This window comes from Typopeltis vanoorti, chromosome 25 (genome assembly GCF_054136105.1).
Source record: "Typopeltis vanoorti isolate ZY-2024b chromosome 25, IOZ_Tvanoo_1.0, whole genome shotgun sequence".
NCBI classification, from domain to species: Eukaryota; Metazoa; Arthropoda; class Arachnida; order Uropygi; family Thelyphonidae; genus Typopeltis; species Typopeltis vanoorti.
In genome coordinates, this window is record NC_143573.1 from 57455433 (window position 1) to 57468308 (window position 12876).

General features: G+C 33.1%; 1 protein-coding gene across 1 annotated transcript in view; it reads right to left on the minus strand.

The window, feature by feature from the left end:
• The window catches only part of LOC150092763 (transcription intermediary factor 1-alpha-like), a 366172-nt gene that overhangs the window by 34724 nt on the left and 318572 nt on the right, over window positions 1–12876 (minus strand). Inside the window, exon 14 of the mRNA XM_090414272.1 lies at window positions 3730–3882. Coding sequence (XP_090270398.1) covers window positions 3730–3882 — 153 coding nt within the window. The remainder of the gene's footprint in view (window positions 1–3729; window positions 3883–12876) is intronic.

Here is a 12876-nt window from a genome sequence, read left to right on the forward strand (position 1 = left end):
ACAGCTAATTTGGATAAACGGAATGGATACACTATGATATTGTTGGATTTTGTTAAGGCATTTGATAGAGATAGCACATGAAGAGCAGTTGCATAAACTGGAAGATATGGGATTAAAATATAATTAATGACTTGGATAAGTGGTTGATGGACAGATATCAGAAAATGATATATGGGGATGCAGATCTACCAGATTTACTGACCTAGTGGTGTCCCACAGATCAGTCCTTGGACCACTGTTGTTTAACCTATACATTAACAATGTTGGGAAGGATCTGACAGGAGGTGTTCGATTGTTCACTGATAATAATGCAATCAGGGATGCTGCTGATATGCAGCATTTACAGGGTGATCTAAATAGGCTGGAAGTGGGGACATATGATAATGATTATCAATTCAATGTTAGTAAGTGTAAAGTTATACTTTGGCATGATGAGATTTCCAATGGCATATTATACTACAAGAAAATTATGAGGCTAGGGATCTTGGAGTTATGGTGGATAGGAATTTGAAATTCAAAAATGGCAAAAATTGTAAAAATTGCAAATCTCCTTCCAGTTATCCAGCTCTGACTCTTAAGCATTCTCCCAGTGGTATTAAACCCGATATCAAAATCAGAGATGTTAATCTCAACTTTTTACCTTATGCAGATGATGTTATACTTCAAAGTAAATCTGGTACAAGTCCACAGGATTACCTGACTAAACTGAATAACTGCTGTAATAAATTTAGCATGAAAATCAGCAATAAAAAGAGAATGAAAATAAGCAGAAACATTGAAAACATCGACTGCATCCTAAATTGAGAACCTCCTATAGAACAATAAAACATTTCAGCTATTAGGCACAAATTTTTAGTGAAGATGGTAATTAAATACAAAATAGACAACAGAATTAGCAAAGCTGGTATGATATGGTAGAAGTTAGCCAAAACACAAAAATTAACACTATCTTGTATACAGCTAAACCAATTTTAACTTAGATTTGATAATATTAGAAATAAAACATATGATCAAAGACTGGAGATCACAGATATGAGAATTCTGAGGAAGATCAGGGGAGTGAACAGATGGTAAATAATGCAGTATCACATTAAAAATGAAGAAAGAACTTGACATTAGCATTCAGGAATGTGTGAGCAGAGCTAATCTTAGGTGGTATGGTCATGGTTACTTAAACAGCATGGGAGAGGAAAGGTTAGCAATTTTTTTTTGGGGGGGGGGGCAGGAAAAAAGCCCAGAGGAAGACCAAGTTCTAGGTGGATTGATACAGTAAAAAGTGCTTTAGAAGAGAGAAATATAAGATATGATAATATTGGATTCTTGGCAAATAGCAAATTAATTTGGAGAAAAATTGTTGATAGAAAGTTAGTAATGATGTAACTTTTTGATTTAGTACTATCATAATATCCTGTACACTCCCTGAGGGCACATGTCAGGAATTTGATGATGCATATGAAAATCCAAATCCAGGGGGAAGTAAGTGACAGTGCCAAGCACAGAGCTTTTAGTGTACTGCAAAACTCTGTGTCTAGATAACTGTTTATTTTGTACATAAATGATTTGCAATATTTAGTTGCTAATAATGCAAAATTGGATAGTATAATAGTTAATCAAAGGGCTTGCAGGATGACTTAAATATGCTACAAGTATGAACAAAAGATAACAGGTGTTATTGTTTAATGTGGAAAGTTTAGGATGAAAATATCACAAGCTATGTGCTACATGGATGAAACCAGAAAAGTGGTGGAGCTAGAGATTTGGGAGAGTTTGAGGGGGTGAGTGACTAAGATGTGTGTAGTCTCTAGAAAGCCCCCTATGATGATAGAAGTAGACTATCAGTAGAAAAGAGGGGATATATGACAAATGTTTAAGGAAATTTTTTTCAGAATCTGGCTTTGGAGGTACAAAACAAGAAGCCTTTCCTTGGAAATTAAGTAAGAGTATTGTGAATGGTGAACATCTCCTACAATAAGTATTCAGACTCCATGAAAGTTCCTATGAAATAAAAAAATAATAATAATTTGCTACCAGCATCATTTGCTCATTTCTATCTCTAATGACTTTTCCAATGCTAAGTTGAACAGGGTCAGTGAGAAAGCATCTCCTTGGCAAAGTCCAGATTTTATTTTATTTCAAACCTTGCTAAATACTCTTGTAAGAAATTTACCTTGAAGAGGGTGTGATAATGACATAGTGGTATCATATTTATATACTTTTTGTGATATTCTAAAAAGATTCCATCCCATAGTGCACTTAGTGTGTACTAGCATATGTCTGTTTATGCAACTTCTGCAAATACTGAAAGCAATTCATTACAAAATTTATATTTTTCTAACAATTTTCATGAGAAAGTTATTACTAATGTAGACTTTTATGTAGTACTATCATAGTGTTATCTTGTATGTTAGGAATTTGATGCATATTAGGAAATTTGCTGTTCATGAACAATTGTCAAAGTTTGAAAATATGATTAGTTGCCAACTTTCCATTCAGAAGCTACATTGAGTCTCCAGTGATGTTTGAAACATATGCACTACTTTCCAAATTAATGTAGACAGTATTTGTAGTAGGTGCCCTGTCTTGTAGTAATTATGTATTGTGTGTGTGGAGTTGATAATCTGTGCCAAATTTTCTTCGACACAATCAGCACATATCAAGTGAAAACTGATCCCTTTGAAGGAGTCTATACATTTTAAAACATTGCTAATAAAATATCACATATAAATAATCCTTCAATTTTGAACAAATTCAGACATGACACTAACTTAAACATTTTGCCAAAAGCTTTGCTTTTTTTTTTTATCCAGGATTAAATGTTTTATTTTTTTCAATGTACTGTGAAAATCCATGTTAGTATCAGCAAATCCATATGGCTGAGGTAAAATTAAAATGAATAATTATTATATTAATAAATGAAACACTATTCTAATAACACATGTGCACAAAGCAAAAAAAAAAAAAAAAACTTTTGAAGGAATGTATAGAATGCCATCTATAAATAATCCTTCCTTTTTGAAAAATTTCAGACACGACATTAACTAAAACTTACTTCTGATGTTTTGTGAAAACCCATATCTGTGTCAACAAATTCATATTATTATTATTATTATTCAGGTCTCCATAGAGTCAAAAGACTCATTGCAGGAGGTCCTTTCTAAGAAACACAAGTCTATCAAGACTCATCAAGGGAGGTCCAGGAAACACAAAGTCTATCATACCACTCCTTAAACGCATTGACCGCTCTCGCTCTCACCACTCTATCAGGCAATGCATTCTATGGTTCAACCACCCTCCATGCAAAGAAACCACTCCTCACCCTCTTTTTCACAGTTTCTTTTCGTAACTTCCGGGGATGGCCCCTTGTCATGACTCCTTCCCGCTGTTCAACCAAGTGAAAGAACTCCCCAGTGTCAACCCTGTAACCACCTCTCAACAGGTTAAAAGTCTCAATCATATCACCTTTCCTTCTTCCATCCACCAAACTCTGCAGTCCACATTCCCTAAGCTGATCCTCATATGACTCTCAGTTAAGACTTAAATGAAAAAATTTTATATTAATAAATAAAAATAATCTAATGACACTCTTGCACAAAGGAAACCAATAATAATCTACAACGGTACATTTAGTTAAATAATTGCAATAATTTTTTATGTTTAAATAATAAAAACAAAATGCAGTGAAATGGTAGTTTTTTTTTTAATGATCTAAATACAAATAAATATACTTACAGGGTTATATGTACAGCAGTTTCTGAAAACTAGTTTTATATCAGCAAGATATTCTCCTACAGTACTATAATGATTAAAATGACTAGGGGAAAGTTTTAGTTTAATGGTTGACAGATCCATAGGTTTAGTTATTACTTTGTAGTAATTTGGTACCTATAAAACAATGAAACATTAAAAAAAACTTTGCCATCATTGATACCATATTAGATGAATTTGCAAACAATATGTAATCTTCATATCTGATAACTGAAGCTGATTTATAACATTTAATATATGAACAATATCAAATTCAATGTAAGTGTGTATCTTAATAAAAAAAAAATAAAAATAAAAAATGCAACTCTGAATTTTACATACTAGTTGTATTTTTATGAAATATGTGAAGCATATTTTATGTGAAACTATTTGAAAATAATATCCATTAGTTTTATATATAAAAAAAAAATGGAGATTATTTTCAAATAATCTCCATTTTTGTAATGTGCACAAAATGCACATTACAAAAAATCAAAGAGAAAAGCAAAAAAATGTCATCGGGATGAGTCTTCCAATGTTGCACATGGTCGCTTTGTGCAGGTTTATTTTTTAATTTTTTGAATACTTTAGAAGTGTTGTAAAAAAAAATAAAGCAGTTTGCAAAAATGGTTTCTTACATTACTTCCAATTTTATATTAATGTACAGGTTTTGAAAAGGGTTTAGCCATTTGGACTCATCAATAAATTATATAATGCTGTTTTTCATTTTTATAATTTCACAACCTCATCACAAACTGTCACATCATAAATTCTTTTCACTCTTCTGAATGAGAGAGAAAGTTGCTTTGAAAAAGTCAGTGAATAAGTTTAAGAAGTGGTGTGACAGGTGTTGTGTTAACAGTCAATGTGGATCCCATAGGGATATGATACCTGTATAATAACAACAAATGTCAAACAATGCTTGACTGACTTTGTATGGAGACTGCTAGAAGTATTATGATGGGTAAAAGGTGCATAAAGCTATGTTTTCATGTGATGCAATGAAATAATAACATGCACTGATGGTAGGAACAAAAGCAAAAAAGTTGGTGATTGTTGAAGATACAAATTACTTATAAGGTGAGAAAAAGGATTTTAAGAAGCAATCGATTGTACTAGGCAAAGATAACACTGTAGTCTGGAAAGTCAGTGTTTTGACTCAATATAACAAACCATGAGTCACATCATGGAAGTCAACCTCCTATAGATAGGATGACATATGAATGGAATGGAACAACAGTGAACAGAAAAAGGAGAGCAAGGTACTATGGATAAATATGAAATATTTATCCATAGTACCTTGGATAAATGAATCCAAGTACCACTCTTGGTACCTGAATTCCATATTTATCCAAGTACCACTCTTGTACTAAGAGTGGTACTATGGATAAATATGAAATAAAAGATAATTTTGGAATGGATGGAGCAAATTTAAAAGGTAGATGGTATGGTTTAAGAGGGATCCTGATATATATATCAGGGTGGCCACAATGTGGCATGCATCCATGCATCTCTTCACATTCTACCAGGAAAAAAAAAAAGAGAAGAGGAAGAGAAAAACAGAGTTAATAAAAATTACTGCAATAAAAAAGTTTAATTCAAAACACATTAAATGAAGTTTATTTTTTGTTGATTGGATTTTAATGGTATAGATGCGAACACAGATTGATAAGAAAATAAGTATTTATTGACTTAATTGCTAATATTTCGCTGGTATTCTATCCAGAATCTTCAGAGCACACAAACAAAGTTTGTTACAGTAGCGAGACAACCGCAATCTGGTGTAACAGTGGGACTAGTATGAGTAATTGTAGCATGCAACACAAAGATTAAAGTCCTAATTAAGCACCATCTTGAAACATACTCCAAACCTCAACAAGTATGGCTGTATAAATCTACCAAAGATTTGGGAGACAGTCATCCTAAGACCAAATTAATAGCTGCTTTTTCTCTCTCATTTTTCCCCCCCCAACTTAGATGGTGCCTAATTAAGACTTTAGTCTTTGTGTTGCATGCTACAATTACTCATACTAGTCCCACAGTTACACCGGATTCGGTTGTCTCGCTACTGTAACAAACTTTGTTTGTGTGCTCTGAAGATACTATTATCTTCAGAGCACACAAACATTATTATTATCTAATAATACTAATAATATTAGCAATTATTATTATTATTATTCCTGACACCTCCAAGGAGTCTGAAGACTCATCGCGGGAGAACACCTACAACTGTAGGTGTCCTGTCCTACAATTAAGTCAATAAATAGTTATTTTCTTATCAATCTATGTTCACATCTATACCGTTAAAATCCAATCAACATGTGCGACGAACACATAAGCCTTTTCAGACGGTGAAGTTTACTTTGAACAATTAGAATAATTTTAAAGTCAAAACACAATAATTTTAGTTACTTATTTACTAGAAGAGGCCTTCCTTGTATTAATTTTCTTAGTAAGTTCCTTAAAATTAGGTGTCTAATTAGTCAAAGCAGTTTGAACAAAGCTTAGAAGCTTGTTCAAATGTGCATCATTTAAAACAGATCTATATTTAGATTTAATAAATTTAAGAGTCGATTATAGTCACAGGAGTATGTGTTCCCAAAAATGGAGATCAGTTTTCTGGCACATTGCTTAAGTGTTGGATACCATTGGTCCGGAACTTGCTTCCAAAACTCAATTACAGATCATCCACTTGACTTCACTAGCTTCAGTCCCTCGTCCTCTTGAAGTTCCAAAAGCTCCAGTTCTGCAGCTGCGACATCCATCACAATTGGTTTTGAAATAGGACAACCACACTCAAGCACGTTTGTGAGGAAAGGATTTTCCAAAAAAGAAAATATTGGCTTAAGCTCTTAAAAGTCACAAAATCGACTATCGAGTTCTTCAGCCAGATCATTTAATTTGCTAACATAAGATCCTGTTTCTAATTCTACTCCTGGTGAATTTGTCAGTATTTTCTTTAGACAAACGATGTGACTGAAAGTTTTATTTTCCAAGTCTCTCTGGAAAAGTTGCAGTTTGCTTTGGAAGCTTAGTATGGTCTGTGCGAGATCAGTTCTTTACTAAAATTACTGTGGTGCATGTAATAATGACACTTAAGATTGCTGGCTTTTAATTATGCAAGTGTTATTTGACATATGGCACACATTGGTTTACTTTGTCGTTTCATAATAAGAAACTCTTTTCCCACTCTGGCCTAGTTTTTTTTCCCCTTGAAGTGCAACGTTTAATATCTATAGATGCTGGAAAACATCGGTGAAAAATGCCATGTCTAACATCCACTGAGTGTCTTAGAGATGAGGGAAAAATTTCTCCTTCTCTTTAAGAAACTGTTTTTGATTGGGTCTAACAACAACAACAAAAAAAACTTATTTAATACATTACTAACTGAGAGTCACCTTACTAAGCAAAACCATGATACATTATTAGGAATCTCGTCACAATTCAACTCATCGAGAAAGCTTTTGAGTTGTCAGTGTGTTTTAGCACTTGAATAAATAGAATTGACAATTCTTAGAACTACTTCTATTACACATTCAAATTTAAAACACTTGGCAACTAGATGTTCCCTGTGAATAATGCATTATAAAGGGTAGATAAAGTCCAATAGCTCTTCCTTGACGTCCAGGTTATGAAATACACAGCAGACAAATGTAGTTAATTGTGGTTTGTTCTGAATATCTGTAGATTCATCCAAAGCCAGACTAAATGCAACACAGTTTTTCAAGTTATGGTGTAAATTATTTACAATGTCAGCACTGATAACAGAAATTTTCCTTTCAATGCCTGGAGATTGTCTTCTCTTCAATCCATTTGAGTAGGTTTTATTTTTATTATCCAGGTCTAAAACTGAAATTATTTGTGCAATATTCTTCTTGACAAATTCTCCTTCCATGTATGGATGTTTTGCTTCTGCAATATTAAATGCTAAAATAAAACCAGCCTTGGTAGTAACATCAGCCCCTTTAGTAAACATGGACATCAATTTACTCTTACCATGGAGTTGTTCTTTCAAAGTTGAAAGTTTTGTTTGCATCAGAGCCAAGAGGAAATTCTTTACTAAAATTACTGTGATGCATGTCATAATGATGCTTGAGATTGCTGGCTTTGAATTGTGCAAGTGTTATATGGCACACATTGGTTTACTTTGTCATTTCATAATAAGAAACTCCTCTTCCCACTCTAGCCTAAAACTTCTGTGTTCCTCTTCATATTTATGTTTTTTATGTGACATTTCTAAGCACTTGAAAAAGAATTCAATGATAACAAGCACTGTCAATGGACTCACGCAACAATATGGTGAATAATACCGATAGATGAGCACTAGAAGTGCAACTTGTTGCATAGTTGGCCACCCCTGATATATATATATATTATTATATTTTTATATTTATAAATATATATGTTTATATTATTGCCTAGATAATCAATATGAGACTGACTTGCTAAATTAGCTTGCCATTTAGAATTATTTTGCTTCTCACTGGCATTCCTTTATTCAAATGTCATAACCACATTGTTTTATCAGAAGATGTCATTATGCCATATTTGGTAACAATCTTGTTTGGATTGTATAGAGCTACTGTCTTCTCTATTGGATTTGATCATCTGCACATAATATTTTTAATTGGTAATTTGCTTATTTCTTCATTTTGGTAATTTGGTTTTAATTATACCCAGTGTTATTTACACACTACTATTCTTTAAAATCAAATTAACATACACATTAAAAGGAATGGAAACAAACAAACTCCATCTCTACTTTACTCCTCTATTTTTATCCATTTTGTAGATGAGTCTCCGATTTTTACTGTTACAGTATTATTATTATTATTATCATCCTAAGACCCTGTGGAGTCAAAGACTCATATAAGAGGTTCCTTTTTCATACACACAGCTCATCATACCTTGCCTTAAACACATTTAAATTCTCTGCAGACATTCCAATCATTCACAACTCTCCATGAAAAAAACGTGCTTCTCACTCCCTTGCTCATACCCTCCTTATACAGCTTCCAAAGATAACCTCTTATTCTTCATGGATCTCCGACCATTTTATGAAACATCTCTTCAACGTTAATCCTATATAAACCACTTACCAACTTGTACATCTCCATCACATTATCCCTCTTCCTCCTATCCACTAGACTATGCAAATTGCATCCTCTCAACTTTTCTTCATATTCAACATTCCAGAGATCAGAAACTACCTTAGTCAATCGCCTCTGGATCCTTTCCAACATCTTTGTCCTTTTGAAAACCAGGTGACCAAATCTGTGCACAAGTAGTCCATATGTGGCCTAATCAAGGCCTTATACAATGGAAGAAGAATCTCCTTACTTCTACAAGTCAGTGTCCTCCACATCATTACCAGAATTTGTTGTGTTGTCTTCACAATTTTGACAACATATGCTCTAAATTTTAAATCCTTATCTACCATCACTCCAAGATTTCTTATTTCCTCCACCTCCAACAATATATCCCCACCAAGAGTAAATTCCACATCCCATCTTTGTTTTCTAAATTTTAAAACCTTACATTTCACAACAATGAACTGGCATACCCACTCTCATGTCCATTCACTCAATCTATTCAAGTCTTCTTGTAAGGACAGAATATCCCCATCCAAATCTTTCCTAATATTATTAACATACAGGTTAAACAGCAATGGCCCTAAAACAGATCCTTAAACTACTAGCGACTTTCCTCTTTTGGGATATTTCTCCCCCTCATACACAACTTGATGATATCTATCAGATAGCTAATCTCCAATCCAATGCACTAGTCTAATATCCAACCTAATGGAACTTTTTCAAGTGACTTATGGCCTCTAATAAGTGGAGTAGTGGCCTCATACTGGATGATGACATTCATCTCCTGCCTAAAGACAATCACTTATGATTTTACTAGATCCTGTTCATTACCTATGAACAGGAAATGAGTATTTAGTATGAAATCTCATTATTTTTTAATTAATTAGCCATTTTAAAGTGAAGATTGAATCAATACACAAACAACCCTTTCTTAATTATTTTATTCTTTTGTGTTTTCTGCATATTTTTTTTATTATTATTATTATCATTTTCAATACTGCTTTATTTTGTATTCAGAATTGAACAGACTTACTCCTTTATAATTTTAACATTTGATTTATCCTCCTCTTTTTTTTTTCTTTGAAAATAGGCATTATAATGGATTTCTTTCAGTCATCAAGGGCTGTTCTTGTTTGCAAAATTTTATATAACAGATGTAATCATCTCTAATGTAGTTCATAGTCATATTTAAATTCCATATTTATTTCATAATTTCTTTCTTTCTTTTTTCCTTTAGAATTTCAGTCATCTATTATGGATTCTAATGTGTTATTTGTTATGTTAGGAGTGCAAAAATCATTATCTTTCCATAAATTTTTATTACAATTATTCTATTCCAATTTACTTATAGCTATATTACATTGTTCTTTAATTTAATTTCTTCAGGTACTTCAGGATTTCGTATGTTGCTGTTTGTATATTCTATTTAACTCTGTTTCTAGTTCTTTCATACAGTTATTCCATTTTTCTCTACACAATGTTAAATTTTCCTTTTAGCTATGGCATTTTTTCTCTTATAATTTAGTTTATTTTCAACTGTATCAAAAGATAAATTAAGTTTATGAAAAATGGCTTTCTCTACTATAATTTTATTTTCAATATGTTTGTTCCAATTTCGGATGCCTATTTTCCTGTGCCAATTTTTCTTTTTTCTTAGGCTGTCTACTAGCTGCTTTCTAATTATGATGCTTATGTTCTTACAATGTATATCAATATTTTCATTTACATCTATCTCTAGTCAATTATTATTAACACCTGACCTGCATAATGTTAGAGACTCATTATTTTCTCTTCTAAGTTTTTTAAAAGTTTTTCGTTTCTAATTTTTCTTCGGTGCAGTTTTCTATTTTCTTTCAGTGACAATTTTATTTTAAATACATTTCTAATTTGTTGTTGTTTCCATCTTCAGCTATATTAGAGATAAACATGTTTCCTATAACTGGATAATGATCTGTATCTAAATATAAAGTTCTTTGTAATTTGACATCTATTATAGTATACTTTCACTATAACAAACTCACTCAATGTAAGAAACTGTTGCTAAAAATTCGGTCCCATAACAATATAATGTTAAGAGTAAATCACTATAGCAAACTACCTATTATATCTACTCTATAATATAAAATGAAGACTTTTTTATAATGTTTTTGTGTCACGTTTTTTGTCAAGTTATTTGAAACGTTTTGAAACTCAGGGGCTACCCTGAGTGTCAAGTCTTCAAAATTCGAGTCATCAGAATTCAAGGAGAACTGGCCTACCAGTCCAGAACTCGAGGGGGGGCTTTAGAATCTTAAAAATTCGAGTCATCTGAATTCAAGGAGAACTGGCCTACCAATCTGCAACTAGGGGGTTAGGCACCACAGGTGCCAGGAGGGGGGATACCAGTCTGGAACTCCAGGGTTAAGCACCGTAGTTGCCAGTGAGGGATGGAACCCCCCCCCCTTCAAGTCTTCAAAATTCAAGTAATCAGAATTCAAGGAGAGCTGGCCTACCAGTCCAGAACTGGGGGGGGGGGGGGACGCGGAATCCCCCTTTCGAGTCTTTAAAATTCGAGTCATCAGAATTCAAGGAGAACTGGCCTACCAGTCTGGAACTCGGTGGGGGGGGGGATGCACCGTAGGCGTCAGAGCCCCCTAGTTATATTATAATCTTTTATAATAACATATACTATTATATTATAATCAAATAATTAGCTATTTAGTTAATTATTTGCTAAATTAACTATTTAGTTAATTTGCTAAATTAACTATTTAGTTAATTTGACAAATTACAATAACCAATTAAATAATAATCATTAACAGACAAAAAGTATTATTAGTGGGAAGCATGGCATAATGTGTGTCTGGGTGAGTGAAATGATGATTACATAGCGTATTAGTAGACAGCAGATGGTGCAGTGGGTGAGAGTGGTTTATATTTTGTATTAGTGGATGGTAGATGCTACAGTTTGGATAGTGGATTATTATTATTATTCAGGACCTCCATGGAGTCACAAGACTAATTGTGGGAGGCCCATCCTAGACAACAACAGCCTATACCACTCCTTGAACTCACTGTGCACCATTCATGCACTCACCGCTCTATCAGACAATGCATTTCATAGTTTAGCCACCCTCGTGCAAAGAAATTTTCACTCTTTTTCACACCTGCTGAACATTACAGTCCATGATCTCTCAGTCTATCCTCATAACTAACATTGTACACTTTCCAAGATTAATTTATCCCCTTCAAATCCTGGAGACCAAATCTGAGCACAATATCGAGGTGTGATCGGATCAGTTTTATATAATGAATAACAACTCTTCTATCTCCACTGGTCAATGTCCTTCTCAGCAATCCTATAGACTACCTTCACCACTTTTGTAATATGTCCCCCTGAACTTCAACTTTCTATCAATCACCCCAAGATTCCTTGCTTCCCTCACTTCCTCCAACAGAGAATGCAGCCTCACATCGATATATCCCAAACTTCAAGACTTTACATTTAGCTGAATTAATTTAGTTGAATTATATTGTGTGTGTGTCCCACTATGAATCCTTGGAGGTGTACAATAATAATAATAACAACAACAAAGTGATCCCTATGAATTTACTATAGTGAGAGTTGACTGCATGAGGTCCCCCCCCCACTATTATATAATAATTTACAGATTTAAGGCCTCTTACTTCCCAGGTATGTTTTTTTTCTTCATGCTTATAAAAGGAATTTGCTATTTTCAAATTATTAAATAGGGCAAAGTTAATTCATCTTAGTCCATTCTTATTTTGATGTGATTTCTCATTATTTCCTCTATAGTCTTTTGTTTGTTACCTATTCTAGTATTTAGATCACCTAATATAAGTATAGTCATTTTTATTTGTGTTGTTAATTGTTGAAGTTATTTGTAAAATTCCTCAGATTCTTCTTCATTTTCATCTGTGCTATAAACACTGAATACTCTCATGTTTTCTCTTTGAAATTTTAATCTTGCTTCTGTCCAGTATTCACATCTAATTATTTTAACCTATCCTTAGAAGTTATTAGTATGGTACCTCTTAT